This window comes from Mus pahari, chromosome 15 (assembly GCF_900095145.1).
Source record: "Mus pahari chromosome 15, PAHARI_EIJ_v1.1, whole genome shotgun sequence".
NCBI classification, from domain to species: domain Eukaryota; kingdom Metazoa; phylum Chordata; class Mammalia; order Rodentia; family Muridae; genus Mus; species Mus pahari.
In genome coordinates, this window is record NC_034604.1 from 26,441,983 (window position 1) to 26,462,572 (window position 20,590).

Genomic DNA, 20,590 nt, shown 5'->3' on the forward strand with positions numbered 1-20,590 from the left:
TATATATATATATATATATATATATGTTTCAGATATAAAATACAAAAACAATTTTTCAAGCGTCCATGTAGTATAGAATACACAGTCTTAGTTTTAATTTTCTTACTAACTACCAAAACTTTGTGAAGTCAACTTCAATCAATAGAATTATCTCTTTAATATTCTCATTCCTCAAATGCCTACCTTTCAGCAACACAAGGCTGAAAGATGAAAATAATGTGTAAATTGAAATTGCATTGTAAAGAAAAGCCTCCACTCTGCAATTTCTAGAATGGTCATTTCTATCACAAACACCACAGCCAGAAGCCCAATTTCCACACCAGTACCTCATTATCAGAGACTTAATTTTTGGAGACTGGGTGCAGAAGGACCTTTAAGAAGGTGGTAATTGTGTTTTCATGGCTTTTGCTCTCTCTGTGACTTTCACGTTTATTTGTCTTTATCTGAAAAGGAAGCCTGTGAAACCAGAATGTGACTGTTTCCTTTGTTTACACATAGTGGTGGCTTCTGTGACCTCTGGAGTCTGTGAGGCTGTGATTCACTTTAGTGCTAACTGGGAAGGAGCAGCAAACTCTCCAGGGAGTGATGGATCCTTCTGATCCTGCTTCAAGGATAGGTTTAAGTCTTTAAGCCAAGGTTTTCCATTGAATCTAGAAAATCCATGCCTAGAAAGATGGGAAAGCCAATGTCACCAGTATGTGGAATCATTCTGTGTAGTCATTCTACGAGGCATGGACTGAAATTGTTTCCTAATGTTCTCACATTCCTAGCTTTCTTAGAGTCACTTAAAACACCCCTGACTAACCCAGCTAGAGCCTTTTCCTCCAGGAATTCTCAGTGTACGATAAAGAGGTGCAGTATTCACTGATGGTGCAGGTGCTGCCTTCTCGTAACCACTAATGCTGAAGGTGGGACAATCTCCCCTCATTCTTCTTTCCAGAAATCCTAAGGAACGTGCAATAGTTAGCTTTCTGTTCCTGTAATAAATACCAAAAGCAATATGGGAGAAAAAAGTATTATTTGTCATACAGGTTACAGTACACCATTGAGGGTAGCTAGGGAATGAACTCAAAGTAGAAATCTAGAGGCAGAAACTGATGCAGAGATTATGGATGGATGGTCCCCTTGGCTTTCTCCTACTTTTTTCTTATACAGGTCCAAGATCACCCTCCCAGGGCTGACACTACTCATAGTGGGTTGGGTCCTCCTAAATCGTTCATTTATCAAGAAAATCTCTCACAGACTTGCCTAGAGGTCAATCTAATAGAGGCACTTTCTCAACTGAAGTCCCCTCTCCTTTGATGACCCTGTATTGTGTCAAGTGGACAAAAATCTTATCCAGGATATCAATCAAAGTCTTTCCACTCATCAGAGGGGTAGCAGGAGGTTCAGATATATGTCTTTCTTCTTTGATTTGCAAAGCAGGTGAGGATAGGGTCATAATAAGACATAGAGATGAACATTTCCTCTTATAGAAATATAATCCTATCATAGTACACAATTTAGCAGAAGCAAACTAGAGAAACAGCAACACATTAGTTTACACAGAAGACAAACAAGGATAGATTAAACATTTATTTGAATAAGAAAGGTCTCCATAAGCTCATATATTTGAATGTTTGGCTCCCAATCAGTGATACTGTTTAAGAAGCATTAGGAGTAATGGCCTTTGTTGGAGGTAGTGTTTCATTGAGTGTGAGCTTTGAGGTTTCAAAAACATAAACCATGTCAGTCTTACTCCCAAAGGGTAATGCTCCATTCTATCACAAGAACATTTGTTCAACTATGTTCATAGCTGCTTTACTCATAATAGCCAGAACTGGAAACCTAGATGTCCCTCAACCAAAGAATGGATTTTTAAAAAATACACAATAGATCATTACTTGGATATAATAATAATAATAATAATAATAATAATAATAATAATAATAATAATAATAATAATAAATGACATCACAAAATTTGCTGGCAAATGGATGGAACTAAAAAAAATAATCATCCTGAGTAAAGTAACCCAGACCCAAAAAGACAAGCATGGTATAGACTCACTTATAAGTGGATAATAGCTGTAAAGTAAAGGATAATCATGCTACAGTCCACAGACCCACAGAGGCTAAGTAACAAGGAAGACTTAAAAAGATGGAGTGGGAGGCAGATTTTTCTAGGAAGGAGAATTAGAATAGATTTAGAATAGAAGGTAGCCTGGGGATGGGTAGGGATGGGAACAGGAGGGATTATCTGGAGAAATGGAAGGAGAGAATAATGGGAAAGATGTCTACACTTGGAGGGCATTTGGGGAGTGAGGTAGAAACCTAGTGCAATGGAAATCCCAAGAAATCTATGAGGATGACACTAGTGAAGACATCTAGTAATGGGTGATACAGAGCTTGAACTGGCCATCCTTTGTAACCAGGCAAGGTCTCAAGTGGAAAGATTGGGACACCAACCCTGCTGCAAAACCTCTGCCCCACCCATAGTTTGCCACGCCTACAGGATATGCTGGGACTGGAGACTTGCATAATTGTCATTAGAGAGACTTCATCCAGCAGCTGATGGGAAAAGATGTAGAGTCCCACAGCCAAGTAATGGGTAGAATCTGGGGAGTCCTATGGAGGAGGGGAAGGAAGGGTTGGAGGAGCTAGAAGGATCAAGGACACCATAGGAACATGGTCCAGAGAATCAACTGACCAGGACTCAAGTGGGCTTACAAAGCCTGGACTGGTCTCACCTAGGTTCTCCACATATGTTATGGGTTGTGTAGTTTGGTGTTCTTGTGGGATTCCTAAGAGTGGGAGCATGAGATGTCTCTAACTCTTAAGTCTACCTCTGAGGCCCTTTTCCTCCTCCTGGGTTGCTTCCTCCAACCTCGGTGTGAGAATATCTGCCTGGTCTTGTTGTAGCTTGTTGCTGTATTTGGTTGAGGTCCCTGGAAGGCCTGCTATTTTCTGAGGGGAAATGAAGGCAGGGTAAATCTTGAGGAAAGAGAAGTTGTGGGGAGAGACTGAGAGAGAGGAGGGAAGGGAAATTGCAATCAAGATATAATAATCAATAATAATAATAATAATAATAATAATAATAATAAAAGTTACCTTGGTTATGGTGTCTCTTCATAACAATTGAACAGTAACTAAAACAATAGACAGCTTTCTAAAATAGTTAGCTTGTACCTTAAGAGGCTTGGACTCTGAAATACAATACGAAACACAAAAAAAGCTACCACAAAAAAAGACTTGCACTAAATAACTCTATTTCCATGTTAAGCAAAGCTTCAGAAACATTGGCTTTATATGAGCTCTTTCCATTTTAAGAAAACACTACATTTATAAAACATGAAAATTCAAATTCATAAGCCATAAATTAGGGAAAAAAACCACTCTGTTTGCTTCAGTCACTAGTCCTACCTTAGTGAAAGGACTTATTAGTAAGTTACGGTAGAAGTTGGTTTAAAAATTAATCACTAGCAGGAATAACAGAAGCTATTAAAAGCCAGTTTACATTTAACAATGGTATAAATAAAGATGAAGCATCCCAAATTATAACTAAGCAACCAAATTTAGGCGATTGGAGTTACAAAACTTTGATTTGCATGCAAGTTACTTTCTACAAACTAAGGCACAGAAATAGAATCCTGTGGTGGCTTTCCTTGTCCCTGGACAGATATCTGGGCTACAGTTTCCAAGTAGCCATCTCAGAGAGGCCACCCCCTCAGGTGACATCTAAGAAGTGGAGTCTGACTCAATGAGAATATACTGTAATGAACTGTGTTTAATCTGGAACACAAGTCATTCAAGATAGACACATGAAGATTCAAATGCATGAGATACATAAATTAGGGGAAAAACCATGTTTTCCTTAGTCACTATTCCTACCTTAGCAAACGGTTTTATTAGTAAGCTTCAGTAGTAGGCTTAAAAAATAATCACTGACAAAAATAACAGAAACTATTAAAAGACAGTTCACATTTAAAGATGGTATAAATAAAGATGAAGCATCCCAAATTACAAGTAAGCAACTCAATTTAGAGAATTAGATTTACAAAAACTTGAGTTGCATGTATATATATTTGTATACATATATATGTACATATATATATTTACATATGTAATCTTCTCAAGTTTGTTTGAAGAATACATGAAATTATTTTGACTATCATGATGACAGAGCATGCATAGTTTAGAAAATATTAACCGTATACGGGAACACTTTCTCATTCAGTACAAGAGGGGATATTTATCTATCACTGCATGAAAAATGGCTTAAAGACATAGTGACTTAAATATGTTTGTTATGGATTCTATAGTCAGAAAACAAATACTGCTCAACTCTGAGACATTTACTGTTCCAAGTGGACTGGCTGAGAGATCATCTTTTTTTAACATTTCTTTTTTATTATTATTAGATATTTTCTTCATTTCCATTTCAAATGCTAACCCCTTTCCTAGTTTCCTCTCTGAAAGTCCTCTATACCCTTCCCCCGCCCTGCTCCCCAACCCACCCACTCCCACTGTCTTATATAATAAAAGGGAAAAGGTGGCTGCTGGCAAAACAAACAAGACGCCTTTGCCTACATGTGTGCTCCTTGGCAAGGGCAGCGCTAGTTTGGTGCACATAGCACATGGGTTTCATATGAAGTCTGGAACTCAGATGGGAGCATTTCAAGTGGAAAACATAGAAACTTTTGTAAAATCAAACTCAGAAGTTCCGCAGGCTCATTTCTTTTATACATTATTGTCTAAAGCAAATCTAACACCCCAGATTCAAGAATATAGAGAAGGGTGGGGCTGCTGTAAAGTAGCATATAAGAGATGTTATATAGAAGAAGAAAACACTACAAAGGAAAATATATGGATTTCTTAGGGAAAAATGCAGGTCATTAATTGAAACTTAGAACCAGTCATATTTGATACAATGTATCACTGGATGCAAAGACATCTAATATAAAGACAAGCTAATATAAATTTTGCACTCACCTGACGGAACTGCTCCAAGTCAATTTTGTTACCCACTAGCACAAGGGGAATTTCATAGGTGTGACGGACCTGGAAAATAAGCTCCTTGAACTTGGCAGCCTCCTGGAATGACTGGCGGTCAGTGACAGAATAGCAGATGATGAAGCCTTCTCCCCCACGCATGTACTGCTCCCGCATGGCCGTGAACTCTGCCTAAAGGAGAGAAGAGTAATTGGGTAGGTTTTAGTCAATATGCAATTTAATATATTCTTGCAAAAATGTGAATATTTTAAACTTTTGAGCGTATTGATATTTGATTACAAAAGGTTCAATTTAAGAGCTCTTGGGCAGATATCGTAAATAACAAATTATATACATAAGGTTTGTTTTTACATTTTAATGACCGCACTTCAGAAAATGAACCAGTTTATGTACTACAAACATTATAAGCCTTTGGGTTCATGTTAGATATGGCACTACATTAATATTTAAATATTTTCTTACAGCCTGTCTTTTGAAATTTTTTTCCAGAAACCATTGAAGACATGTATGATCAAAGGAATCTGACTTTGCTCTTCAAATAAGAGCACATTTGTAGGGAATATCTGGAGCAAGTCCTCCAAAGGACCTGGGGAAATGAGCTACTTTTCTATTCAAAAATATGAGCACAGAAGCTAGAGATATAGCTGAGATGGAGTACCTGCTTAGCATGTGGGGGGTCCTGGGTTTAATCCCCAACAGAGAAAGACAGGAAGGAACTAGAGGTGGGAGGGCATACTGATGTTAGACTCTTGATTACCTTTGCCTTTCTGGGAGGGATTTTAGCGTGAATAGTACAGATGTACCCATATATGACAGTATTCTTAGGTTTGTCTCAGAGAAGCACATAAACAGAAGGACCTGGCTACCTAAAGACAGATTAATTTCTACACTCTGCTAACTCTTTCCTCCTCACTTTCTGCAGAAGACAGGCTACAATCCAGATGGTCGCACTGTCCCATCTGACTACCCCTGCTGTATCAGACTTTCACACTGCTTCCTGTCTGCATTGCAATTGCCCAACATCTGAAAATCCTAACATTTAAACTGTAATCCATAGTTTCCCTAAGTCAAAAATATGCTATTTATTTATTCTTAGTCTGAATCTACCACTAAAACTACAAAGAGTGATTAGATAGATGCAATGGATAATTAAAATTTGGACTTGTCTATAAAAATGCTTTTTCCCTCTGGGTCATCTTTTGATCCCCATGTATTATAGTCATGCTGATTTAGAAACAATGCTACAGTGTATGTTCTTAAATTCTATCTCTCACTAAGTTTCCAGTATGCTTGAGAAGTAAATTTGCTCAAAGAGAACATTCCTCTATTTTTGAGAAATTGTGATAATTTCACTGTCAAAGATATTGTATCAATAATGCAATATAAAAGTATCTGTTTCCTTTTCCATTCTACAGGCTGCTGGTTTGCCTGTTGATGGTGCACTTTGCCTTGTAGAAGTTTTTCAGTTTCATGAGGTCCCATTTATTAAATACCAGTATTACTGCCTGTGCTGTTGGTGCTCTGCTCAGGACGTTGTCTCCTGTGCCGATGCACTCAAGGCTACTCCCGTCTTTCTTTTCTGTAATGTTTACTGTGTCTGGTTTTATGTGGAGATCTTTGATGCACTTGGACTTGAGTGTTGTACAGGGTAATAGATATGGATCTACTACATGCTTCTACATGCAGACATCCAGTTAAACCAGCACTATTTGTTGAAGATGCTTTCTTTTTTTCCCATTGTGTACTTCCAACTTCTTCATTTAAAACAATCAGGTGTTCATAGGTGTATGGATTTGTCTGGGACATTGATTCAATTCCATTGATCAACATGACTGTATTAATACCAATACAATGAGGTTTCTATTATTATAGTTCAGCTTTAAATCAGGGATGGTGATTCTTCCAGAAATTCTTTTATTACTCAGGATTGTTTTAGCTAACCTGGGCTTTTACTTTTGTGCATGAAATTTACTTCGTCCTTTCAATGATTGTAAAGAATTGTGCTGGAATTTTGATGGATATTGTGTTGAATCTGTAGATTGCTTTTGATGGATCACCATTTTCACTATTTTAATTCTACCAATTCATGAGCATGGAAGATCTTTCCATCTCCCGTTATGTTCCTCAGTCTGTCCTCAAAGACTAAGATTTTGTCATACAAATCTTTCACTTGCTTGGTTAATGTTATTTCACCAACCCCACATCTGAGAGAGGTTAAATCTCCAAAATATATAAAGGACTCAAGAAACTAAGCATCAATAAAACAAATAATCGAGTTTAAAAGTGGGGTGCAGATCTAAACAGAGAATTCCTAATATGGAATTTCAAATGACTGGCAAACCCTTAAAGAAATATTCAACATCTTTAATCATCAGAGAAATGTAAACTAAAATGACTCTGAGATTCCATCTTACATCCATCAGAATGGCTAAGATCAAAACCTCAAGAGATAGCACATTCTGGCGAGGATATAAAGTAAGGGGAACACTCCCCCATTGCTGGAGGGAGTGCAAACTTGTACAGAGCCACACCCACTCCAGTGGAGTCTGTGTGACAAGTCCAAAAGCTTGGACATAGTCGTGAGGCACAAAGTTTCACAGAAAGTGGTCTGCTGGAGAGACTTTGTCTCCCATAACACGGATGTGGTACAGATATGTCCTTGCTATAGTCGGTGAAGGGCTTAAAGTGCTTTCTTTCAGTAATGTTTTATTATATTCCCCAAGGAATGATTTGACTTATTCAGACGAAATTCTTCCACTGTTGAAAGAGATAGTGAACGAAATTAAGCTTTGCAGTTTACTAGGTAAGAGTAGGCATCTCAGGGAAATTCCTACAAAATAAACTTAGAATAACAGCAGAGCCACTCCCATATGCAGGAATTTACAATGGTCTAGGAAGAAGAAGGGTTGTGGTTTAAGGAGGAACTATAGTATTGCATTATTTGTGAAAAGGTTAGCAAGAGTGGAACACCTCCTGGTGGTGGGTTATACAATAGACTAGAATTGGAACTAGGGTGTGAAATCCTCACCTGGCTCTTAGAATAGCTGACTTTAGATAGGGCTGCTTTTTATGTCAGTTGTAACCACTCCCTGGTTCCTGCAGTCTTTATGTATGTATTTTTCTGTTTTGTGTCATTATGCATCAGATAACCTCAATGTACCTTGGCCGATATGTCACCTAATTTCCTTGTTTTCTTCTGTAATATAAGTCTGATGCTTGCTATGAGAAAACACATTCAGATTCAACACTCTCTGGTGTTCACATCTGTTTGTCACTTGCCGACTCCTTGCCCACCTGAGTACCAGGACCCTGATTTTTCCCATGGGTTGAGGGACATACAGAGTCTAGCCCATGGCAGTACAGTCACTATGGAAATTAATATGATGGTTCCTCAGCGACTTGGGAATTGATCTACCTCAAGATCCAGCTATACCACTCTTGGGCATATACCCAAAGAACACTCCATCCTACCACAAAAATACTTGCTCAACTACATTCATAAAAATTATTCATAGTAGCCAGAAACTCAAAGTAACATAGATGTCCCTCGTCCTAAAAATGGATTTTTAAAAAGTCGTATATTTACACAATAGAGTATTACTCCACGACTAGGAAAAACATGGCATCATGAAATTTGTAGGTACATGGATGGAATTAGAAAATAATCATCTTGAGTGAGGCAACCAGACTCAGAAAGATAAACATGGTATGCACTCATTTATAAGTGGATATTAACTGTAAAATAAAAGACAATCACACTAGAGTCTACAGACCCAGAGAGGCTAAGTACAAGGAGGGTTCTAGGTGCAATGTATACATCTCCCTGGGAAGAGGAAATAGAATAGATTTTTGTGGGAGGACTCAGGGCAGGTAAGGATGGAAACAGAAGGGATCAGGTCGAGGAGACAGGGGCCAGAAGGAGAGAATACTAGAGAGAGACTGGAATGGGGAAGTCATTTAAGAGGTAACAAGGAAACCTAGTGCAATGGAAACTTCCTGGAACCCATGAGAGTGACCTAGCAAGGTCTCCTAGTAATGAAAGATATGGAACCTAAAACCACCATTTTCTGTAACTAGGCAAGGCTCCAAGAGGTGGTACTGGAACACCAACCTAGCCACAAAACCCACAACCGTCTTGATGACAAAATGCATTTGGGCATTGATAGCCCAGAGTTTATGAGTGTGGCCAAACAATGACTGGTCCAAGTTGATGACCAAGTTGACACAAGAGGGATTCCATGGCCAGCACTACCTGGATGATCAGAAACTACAAGCTGGATGGCTAAGAGATCTAGGCTAGAACCAAACGTGACCGACAAAAAGAAAAAAAAAAAATGAAATCATCCCTAATAATATACACCTCAGCTGGTGCCTAGCCCAATCATCTTCTGAGAGCAGATGCATAGACTCACAGCCAAACATTAGGCAGAGGTAGGGAAACTCCATAGAAGAGGGATATGAAGGATTACAGGAGCCAGAAGAGTCAAAGACATGAGGAAAACGTTACCTACAGAATCAACTAAGCAGGGCTCATAGGGACTCACAGAGACTGAAGCAGCAGTCACCGAGATTACGTGAGTTTACATTAGGCTCTTTCCATATATGCTGCAGCTGTATAACTTGGGTTTTATGCAGGATTTCTAATAGTCTTTTTGTCTGCTTATGAGACTGTTTTCCTCCTACTGAGTTGCCTCATTCAGCCTTCATATGAGGTTTGACACCTTATTGCATCTTGTTATGCCATGTTTGGTTGATATCACTTGGAGGCCTGCTTTTTTTTTTTTTTTTTTTTTTTTCAGAAAGGAAATCAAGAAGGTTTGGTGTTTTGCTATGCTAAATACTGATTTTCCCCAGAGACCCAGGTGTTGTTGTGTGACCTTGCCTCTTCCCCAACCCTGCCAAGTTTATTCTGATTGGTGAATAAAGATACTGACAACCAATAACTGGGCAGAAGACACATAGGTGGGATTTAGAGTTCCTGGGCTTGAGGTCAGAGGAGAAGCATATGGTGGAAAAAAAGAAGGTGAGGAGAAGAGACAACACCATCGGGTAAGATTCTTAAAATAATGGCCATGTAGATTAGCTAATTGGATTTAAGAGCAATCCAAGCAAAACATGACAAATTGTATAATGGAATTAATGTCTGGGAAATAAACATAATAGCATAGAGGATAGATATCTGCCCAGCTCTTGCGATGATTAAGGCTTATTACAAATATAAAGGTTGTGTGTGTCTTTTATCTGGAATCTAAATGGTCAAAGGCAGGGTAGAAATCCCAGATTGAGAGGAAATATTTCTGCAACATTTGGGTGGAGTCCCTCCTCCAAGTTGTCATCCCCTGCTTCTGTTGGGGATGTATTGTCTGAGAGAAGAGTAAAGAAAAAGGGACAGAACACGAAAGGTGAGCATCACTTTTTAAAAGAGGCCCTCTCCTTTCATCCTCTTCAATGCTACTTTAAACTAATTTGTTTACTTTGGGATAAAAAGAACCATGTCTATTTGATCCACTCATTATTTTGAGTCATGTTGTTGATCTTCTGTGTTGATTATTCATTTATGTACTTGCTCTACTTACAGATTTAATTTATTGAATGAAGGAGTTTGGGGGGGGGTAGTATATTTGTTGTTTTCCCAGCTGAGAATTATTTTAATCTGTACTAGACATGTGTCTTCCTATGGCATATTTGATGTTTAAGATAAAACAATACATTTTATTACTTCAGCAATAACTATAGAATAAAAGTCTAATAACTTAGGAAATGGAATATAGGCATAGCATTAAAAAGGAATATTCACGGGGAACAATATTTAGAGAAAGAATGAAAGTCTAGAAGCATTTAATAATATGATTAAAATCATATATAAACTATATTAAAGAAGAAAGGAAGATATTGTAATGGGGCACCTATAATTCCAGTATTAGACACTGAAATCAAACAGTTACAATTTCAAGATCAACCTGGGCTACATAGAGGAATTTTATCAAAAATTAAAACAACAACAACAAAAAGATACCAGCCAAGTACATGATTGTGTTCCTGTTCAATCTTCGTCTTTATAGCCTGAAGACATAATAAGGGAGTTACAATGCATGTCACTCAGGCCTGTGACTAACTGAGATTGTCATCTTTCAACATATAATATCTTAACCTCTCAATTTCCTCGTTTGTGAAAAAAAGATTAGAATATACTTAGCCTGCCCTATATGGGAGAAAAAAGAATCAATTGAGAGAACAAACATGAAATTGCTTTGATGAATTTTTTAAATACCATACAGTTCAATCCTATTATTACCTTCATTACATATTCAACAAGAGAGACATTCTCACTGGGAAAATAAGCACAAGATCCCTGTGAGCAGCACTGAGTGTGAAAGTGGGATGATTTCAACCACAGCTATCAGAAATGTCACAGAATTCAAGTTAGAAATCTTTCCCCAATGATACAGATACAATGAAATGCTCACAATGATGAAGTGACACCGAATAGCTCGACTTCTCTCTCACTCTCACAGAATCTGGGCAAATGCTCGTCTTAAACATCCTCAGATGCTGATGGAACAAAGAATACTGAGCATAAGCTCTGTAGCTATGTGGCATCTTAGTAACATGATATAGAAATCTCTTCACAGGGGACAAGCTTGTGTTTAACATATCACGTCTGTTCTCATTAGCCCATGAATTAAAGATTTTGAAACATTCTGTTGTCTGCACTTTATCTGTTAATGTCAATATCTTCCTGCTGTAAATGAAACTTGTTGCTTAATTATTCAGGAATATTACTAGTTTCCATTTGCTACTCATAAGCATCAAAGCACTTATGAAAACAGACTCTAAAAAATGTTATCTGTACAAATAATTTTTGGCATCTTCAATGTTATTTGAGTATATATTACAGATTGATTCCTTTTCTTTGACATCTTCCCTTGAGCTAATTAATAGTTTGGGAATTTTATGAATTCTGAAACAAATAAATAATCTCTGATAAATCTCACTGTGGTGATTTGGATAAAGTGTCCCCATAACTCACAGATATTTGAATACTTGGTCCCCAATTGGTAGTCATTTGAGGATTAGGAGGAATGGCCATGCTAGAGAAAAATACAGCATTGGGAGCCAGCATTGAGGTTTCAAAAGATTTGTTCAATTTGGGGCTCATGTTCTCTATTCCTTATTTTTGTGTAAAGATGAGAGTTTTCAGCTGCTATTCCAGCACCATTCTTTCCTGCCTGCGGCCATGTTCCCTTCCCCTCAGGATGATGGACTCTCTTCCCTTGGAACCAGAAGCTCCGAATAAATTCTTTTCCTGTAAGTTGCTTTGGCCGTGGTGTTTTATCACAGCAATAGAAAAGTAACTAATTCAGGCACACTCCAGGTTCTTAAAAGGTGAATAAGGATTTTTTGAAGAGGGTTAGGAAAAGGCATGGACCATCTCCTTTCTGTGCCCACCTGGTAGAAGTATGAAATATCTTTGCCTCCTGTTTAAATAATAAATGAACAGACAGAAAAATACACTATCCATCACAGACTAGCATCTTAGGTGCTCCCTAGTGTAAGAGGTACATAGTGTTGTTTATTCTTATCAGAAAGATTCTGCCAGTCTCAGAATTAGCACACACACATAGATACACACACACACACTCACACACACACACACACACACACACACCATTCACTCTCCTTTAGCTGGCGAAAGGCTTCCTGTGTAGACTAGGGTAGCTTTGAATTCAAAGCTCTGTGTGACTGTGCCCTGCAAGTGCCAAGTTCACAGGACTGCATACCACACCGAAGTGTTCATTGCTTTTCTTTTCATCTTTTTGAAAGAGGGAAGAATAGAACCAATAAATATAGACAAAAATTTAGCTGACATCAATTTATTCTAATGTATGTGAAAACAGTATGGAGAATAAATCTTCCATCTCAATCTGATTCCTTTGCAAGTTCAATATGTCAATGAAGATGAAAATGAGCAAACGATTTTATAAATGGAGGTAACATGGAGTAAAATTGTACCTCAAATGAAAAATACGACTGGGAATACAGTCTTATTTCTCCAGAAAATACCACTCTCTCCATCATTATAAGTTCCCCTGTCTGTCTGTAGTTTTAGAAATGCAGTGTGTCATACATAGTATACACACTCTGCTTAGCTTACTCATCAAATATTTATTGAGCATTTACATATGTCAGGCATCTAAGATTCAATGTGGCTTAAAAGAATACATATAATGAAAGAAAATATTCAAAGCTAAACACAGCAAAGAATGTAGAAAATAAGATATTGAAATCAGGATACAGGGAAAAAACCTAAACTTGACTGACAGTTTGAACACCCAGAAAACAAAACTCTAAAATGACCACTTGAAGTTCCTCAATACTTAGGGCTAAGGAGATTGTCTTTCCTGGAGTTGATCAAAGGGCAGTTCCTTCAATGCCAACACATCAGGATTTGCCATAGCGCGTTTCCAGTGACATAGTCTGGTTCTAACCCTAGCTATGCCAAGCAATCTCCTTAAACCTCAAGACATTGGGGACAGCTTATCTAATATGAAAGGAGAAAATAAATCAGTGTGTGAAGATGGGAAAAGGTGATTGAAATCTCCTGGACTTCTGTGTTTAAAATACTGGGAAGACTATCAATCATAATGTTGACACTGAACATTGGAAATTTAAGAACAATAGAATTAGGCTATTATGAAAATAGGTCCTGAAAAATCTCTGTCTCAAATACACTTTGAAATAAACCAAGTTTGCAATACCGAGCCACTCTCTAAGTTATAATCCTAGTGAAAAATAAAAATGTGAGGTCGTTGTTCAACATTTATGGATAATTAATAAGAATTCTTAAGAACTCAGGATAAAAAAGTCAGAAGAAAATGCTAAGCACAGGATCCTTCCGAGCAGTGGGATGCAAATAATAGCACAAATCATAAGCCCATGACACCAGTCACATTGTCACAGATCAGTCAGGAAATAACAGCAGTGCACTCATGAGTACTCCTGAGACCATGCCTGGCATGCCGAGACCCAGAGAAAGGAGCAATAGGGGTTCTACTGAAAGGTAGACTCACTAATGAAGCTTCTTGGCCCTGGGGAGGGTCCAAACCTGTGCAGTGACGAGAGTTTGAAGAATATTGAGATGTCGAGTTGGGAGAGACTGAGGGCAGAGAATGGGTGTGGGCCACATACTTCAAACAGAAAGGATGTGATGTGGTAGAAAGGGCACATTTTAGGCTCCTGTTCACTCGTTGGGTGGCACGTTCCTTATCTGTTAGGTCAGATCACTGAAAATTTAAGAATGTTGAAGAAATATTTCAGGGCCTGGGGAAATGGCTGTGTGGACACAGGTGATTTCTTATAATTCTGATGATAAGAGTTTCATCCCCAGAACCCACATGATGGGAAGAAAGAACTAACTCCCCAAACCCTCTGACCCCCACACATTCAATGTGGAAAGTGGACTGACAATTCATTCATTAAAATAGTGATATTTTAAGAGATATTTTAGGCACAGGATCAGGCTTTTGGTCATATAAAATGGCCTCTATTATGATCTTCAAGCTATATATGAAAATAATCAGGTACAGAAATACTGAATATGGCCAAAACCCTGGAACTTTCAAGCATATTGGTGGCATTACCATACTACCCTGTTGTAAAAGGAAGGTCATTAAACATGCTTCTGTATTCTGTAGCTCTGTAGCTGAAAAACAGAACAGTCATGGCAGCAATGTGTTGCTTGGAAAGAAAAGGCAGTCTATTATATGCTACGCTGACTTGTATTTTAGTTACACTAGATAACTAAGGGACACGGATCATTGGAAATAATAATTATGTGAAAGACTAAACCTTAATAGAACCAGCCTAGGTTCCCCTCTACAGATGCACAGATAAGGGAAATGAAGCTTATATCCACAGTGGTATTTTATTTGGCCATGAATCACAGAAAAATCTTGTCTTTTATAGGGAAGTGGGCAAAACCAGCGATTGTCATGTTAAGTGAAATAAGTCAACCTCAGACAAATGTCCTGTGTTTTTCCTGATATAAAGATAGAATCAACATTTAATTTTAAAAGACATTAAATCCGAACGAGGGGTATTTCGAAAAAGGAAGGAGGCCAATGAGAAATGGAGAGGCGATGAGGAAGGATAACATAGGTGGTGAATATGAGCAAGACAGGAGATGCGTACGTGGGAAGAAGGTCTAGCAATATATAACAAATCATGCAAGAAAATAAAACACTGAACAGAGCAGAGAGGAATAGGCCAAAAAGTGCCACAGGTTGTTTGAACTGTATATAGGAACAATAATTCATATATAAGCTTACCTATCCAGAATCAGTTCTGGTAGACTAGGACTATTTGGAGGGAGGAGATTTTCCCAGTAGAATATATCTTGTCTCTTTGAAAAGATATTTATTGGAGATAATGCTAACAATTTTCTTCTGGTTTTGCTCCTTGAGCTAAAAGTCTAGTTCAACTTTTAGGCAAACATGTTATCATTGAAATCTTAACTTTAATTAGACCCAGACAGAGGGGAGTCAGAGAGCAATGGGGATATCAATGGGAATTTGAAATTAATTATCATGGCGTACAATGATATGTATATAAAATGCCATAATGCAACCCAACATTTTCTACATCAACAAAAGTCTTAATCAAAAGGAAATGCAAGGACCAAAAATGGAGCAGAGACTGAAAGAAAGGCCATCCAGAGACCGTCCCACCTTGGAATCCATCCCATCTACAAACAAAATATCCTGACACTATTGCTAATACCAATACTAAGATATAGGAGCCTAGTATGGCTGTCCTCTGAGAGGCCCTGCCACCATCTGACTAAGACAGATGCAGATACTCACAGCCAACCATCAGACTGAGCCCGGGGTCCACAGTGGAGGAGTTAGAAGAACTGAAGGAGATGAAGGGGATTACAACCCCATAGGAAGAACAACAGTATAAACTAACCTAAACCACCAACCAAATATTATCATGAATTGGTCCATGGCTCCAGCTACATATGTAGCAGAGGATGGCCTTATCTGGCATCAATGGGATGGGAAGCCCTTGGTCCTGTGGAGGCTTGATGCCCCAGTGTACAGGGTACTAAAGGGTGAAGTGGGAGTGGGTGAATGGGTGGGGAAAATTACCCTTTTAGAGGCAAATGGGGGGGGGGGGNGATAGGGGTTTTCAGAGGGAAGACTGGGAAGGGGGCAACATTCAAAATGTAAGTAAATAAAATAACTAATAAAATATTTTCTTTAAAAAAATAATATTTTAAAAACCAATTTAATGTTTCTTATTTTCATTATATAGCTAAGGTTATTTGTCTTACTCAAGAATAAAATGAGGCTCTCTTCTATTAGTTTCAGTGTATCTGGTTTTCTGTGGAGGTCCTTGAACCACTTGGACCTGAGCTTTGTACAAGGAGATAAGAATGGATCGATTCACATTCTTTTACATGCTAACCATCAGTTGAGCCAGCTCCATTTCTTAAAAATGCAGTCTTTTTTCCACTGGATGGTTTTAGCTCCTTTACCAAAGATCAAGTGACCATAAGTGTATGGGTTCATTGCTGGGTATTCAATTCTATTCCATTGATCTACCTGTCTGTCGCTGTACCAGTGCCATGAAGTTTTTATCACAATTGCTCTGTAGTACAGCTTGAGGTCAGGGATGGTGATTCCCCCAGAGGTTCTTTTATTGTTCAGAATAGTTTTTGCTATCCTAGATTTTTTGTTATTCCAGATGAATTTGAAAATTGCCCTTTCTAACTCTATGAAGAATTGAGTTGGAATTTTGATGGGGATTGCATTGAATCTGTAGATTACTTTCAGCAAAATGGCCGTTTTTACTGTATTAATCCTGCCAATCCATGAGCATGGGAGGTCTTTCCATTTTCTGATATCTTCTTAAAATTCTTTCCTCAGAAACTTGAAGTTCTTATCATAAAGATCTTTCACTTCCTTAGTTAGAGTCACACCAAGGTATTTTATATTATTTGTGAATATTGTGAAGGGTATTGTTTCCCTAATTTCTTTCTCAGCCTGTTTATCCTTTGTGTAGAGAAAGGCCACTGATTTGTTTGAGTTAATTTTATATCCAGCTACTTAGCTGAAGTTGTTTATCAGGTTTAGAAGTTCTCTGGTGGAATTTTTTGGGTCACTTAAGTATATGGGCATATCATCTGCAAGTAGTGATATTTCGACTTCTTCCTTTCCAATGTGTATCCCTTTGACCTCCTTTCATTGTCTAATTGCCCTGACTAGTACTTAAAGTACTATATTGAGTAGGTAGAGAAAGCCCCTGATTTTAGTGGGATTGCTTCATGTTTCTTTCTATTTAGTTTGATGTTGACTACTGGTTTGCTGTATATTGCTTTTATTATGATTAGGTATGGACCTTGAATTCCTGATCTTTCCAAGACTTTTATCATTAACAGATGTTGGGTTTTCTCAAATGCTTTTTCATCATCTAATGAGATGATCAGGTGGTTTTTTTTTTCTTTGTTTGATTATACAGTGGATCACATTAATGGATTTCCATATGTTGAACCATCCCTGCATCCCTGGGATGAAACCTACTTGATCATGGTGGATGATCATTTTGATGTATTCCTGGATTTGGTTTTCAAGAATTTTATTGAGTATTTTTGCATTGATATTCATAAAGGAAACTGATCTGAAGTTCTCTTTCTTTGTTGAGTCTTTGTGTGGTTTAGGTATCAATGTACCAGTGACTTCATAGAACAAATTCGGTAGAGTACCTTCGGTTTCTATTTTGCGAGATAGTTTGAGGAGTATTGGAATTAGGCCTTTGAAGGTCTGATAGAACTCTGTACTAAATCCATCTGATCCTGGGATTATTTTTTAATTGGGAAACTATTAATGACTGTTTCTATTTCTCTAGGAGATATATGACTGTATAGATCATTAATCTGATCCTGATTTAAGTTTGGTACTGGTATCTGTCTACAAAATTGTCCATTTCATCCAGATTTTCCAGTTTTGTTGAGTATAGGCTTTTGTAGTAGGGTTTGATGATTTTTTTGGATTTCCTCAGAATCTGTTGTCATGTGTCCCTTTTCATTTCTGATTTTGTTAATTAGAACACTGTCCTTGTGCCCTCCAGTTAGTCTAGCTAAGGGTTTATCTATTTTGTTGATTTCCTTAATGAACCAGCTTCTGGTTTGGTTGAGTCTTTGTGTAGTTCTTTTGCTTCCACTTGGTTGATTTCAGGCCTGAGTTTGATTATTTCCTACCCTCTACTCCTCGGGTGAATTTGCTTCTTTTTGTTCTAGAGCTTTCAGATGTGCTGTAAAGCTGCTAGTGTAATATCTCTCCAGTTTATTTTTGGAGGCACTCAGAGCAATGAGTTTTCCTCTTAGGACTGCTTTCATTGTGTCCTATAAGTTNTCCTCAGAAACTTGAAGTTCTTATCATAAAGATCTTTCACTTCCTTAGTTAGAGTCACACCAAGGTATTTTATATTATTTGTGAATATTGTGAAGGGTATTGTTTCCCTAATTTCTTTCTCAGCCTGTTTATCCTTTGTGTAGAGAAAGGCCACTGNTTTGTTTGAGTTAATTTTATATCCAGCTACTTAGCTGAAGTTGTTTATCAGGTTTAGAAGTTCTCTGGTGGAATTTTTTGGGTCACTTAAGTATATGGGCATATCATCTGCAAGTAGTGATATTTCGACTTCTTCCTTTCCAATGTGTATCCCTTTGACCTCCTTTCATTGTCTAATTGCCCTGACTAGTACTTAAAGTACTATATTGAGTAGGTAGAGAAAGCCCCTGATTTTAGTGGGATTGCTTCATGTTTCTTTCTATTTAGTTTGATGTTGACTACTGGTTTGCTGTATATTGCTTTTATTATGATTAGGTATGGACCTTGAATTCCTGATCTTTCCAAGACTTTTATCATTAACAGATGTTGGGTTTTCTCAAATGCTTTTTCATCATCTAATGAGATGATCAGGTGGTTTTTTTTTTCTTTGTTTGATTATACAGTGGATCACATTAATGGATTTCCATATGTTGAACCATCCCTGCATCCCTGGGATGAAACCTACTTGATCATGGTGGATGATCATTTTGATGTATTCCTGGATTTGGTTTTCAAGAATTTTATTGAGTATTTTTGCATTGATATTCATAAAGGAAACTGATCTGAAGTTCTCTTTCTTTGTTGAGTCTTTGTGTGGTTTAGGTATCAATGTACCAGTGACTTCATAGAACAAATTCGGTAGAGTACCTTCGGTTTCTATTTTGCGAGATAGTTTGAGGAGTATTGGAATTAGGCCTTTGAAGGTCTGATAGAACTCTGTACTAAATCCATCTGATCCTGGGATTATTTTTTAATTGGGAAACTATTAATGACTGTTTCTATTTCTCTAGGAGATATATGACTGTATAGATCATTAATCTGATCCTGATTTAAGTTTGGTACTGGTATCTGTCTACAAAATTGTCCATTTCATCCAGATTTTCCAGTTTTGTTGAGTATAGGCTTTTGTAGTAGGGTTTGATGATTTTTTTGGATTTCCTCAGAATCTGTTGTCATGTGTCCCTTTTCATTTCTGATTTTGTTAATTAGAACACTGTCCTTGTGCCCTCCAGTTAGTCTAGCTAAGGGTTTATCTATTTTGTTGATTTCCTTAATGAACCAGCTTCTGGTTTGGTTGAGTCTTTGTGTAGTTCTTTTGCTTCCACTTGGTTGATTTCAGGCCTGAGTTTGATTATTTCCTACCCTCTACTCCTCGGGTGAATTTGCTTCTTTTTGTTCTAGAGCTTTCAGATGTGCTGTAAAGCTGCTAGTGTAATATCTCTCCAGTTTATTTTTGGAGGCACTCAGAGCAATGAGTTTTCCTCTTAGGACTGCTTTCATTGTGTCCTATAAGTTAGGGTATGTTGTGGCTTCATTTTCATTAAACTTTAAAAAGTCTTTAATTTCTTTCTTTATTTCTTCCTTGACCAAGTTATCATTGAGTAGAGTGTTGTTCAGCTTCCACATATATATGTACATTCTATTGTTTATGTTGTCATTGAAGACCATCCTGAGACCGTGGTGATCTGATAAGATGCATGGGATTATTTCAATCTTGTTGTATCTGTTGAGGCCTGTTTTGTGACAGATTATATGCTCAATTTTGGAGAAGGTACCATGAGAGCCTTGAGCACATGGGCACAGGGGAAAATTTCCTGAACAGAACACCAATAGCCTATGCTCTAAGATCAAGAATCAACAAATGGGACATCATAAAATATCAAAGCTTTTGTAAGGCAAAGAACACTGTCAATATGACAAAACGGCAACCAACAGATCGGGAAAAGAATCTAAATCCGATAGAGAGCTAATATTCAATATATACAAAGAACTCAAGAAGTAAGACTCCAAAGTACCAAATAACCCTATTAAAAATGGGGCACAGAGCTAAACAAAGAATTTCCAAATGAGGAATACCTAATGACTGAGAAGTACCTAAAGACATGTTCAAAATCCTTAGTCTTCAGGGAAATGCAAATCAAAACAACCCTGAGATTCCACCTCACACTAATCAGAATGGCTAAGATCAAAAATTCAGGTGACAGCAGA

At 37.7% G+C, this 20,590-nt stretch overlaps 1 protein-coding gene across 2 annotated transcripts in view; it reads right to left on the minus strand.

Moving 5' to 3' along the window:
* Rit2 (Ras like without CAAX 2) overlaps window positions 1-20,590 on the minus strand; it is a 326,497-nt gene that overhangs the window by 169,182 nt on the left and 136,725 nt on the right. For both annotated transcript variants that reach the window (XM_029547076.1, XM_021214896.2), the window contains exon 4: window positions 4,971-5,162. In XM_029547076.1, the coding sequence (XP_029402936.1) occupies window positions 4,971-5,162 (192 nt within the window). The remainder of the gene's footprint in view (window positions 1-4,970; window positions 5,163-20,590) is intronic.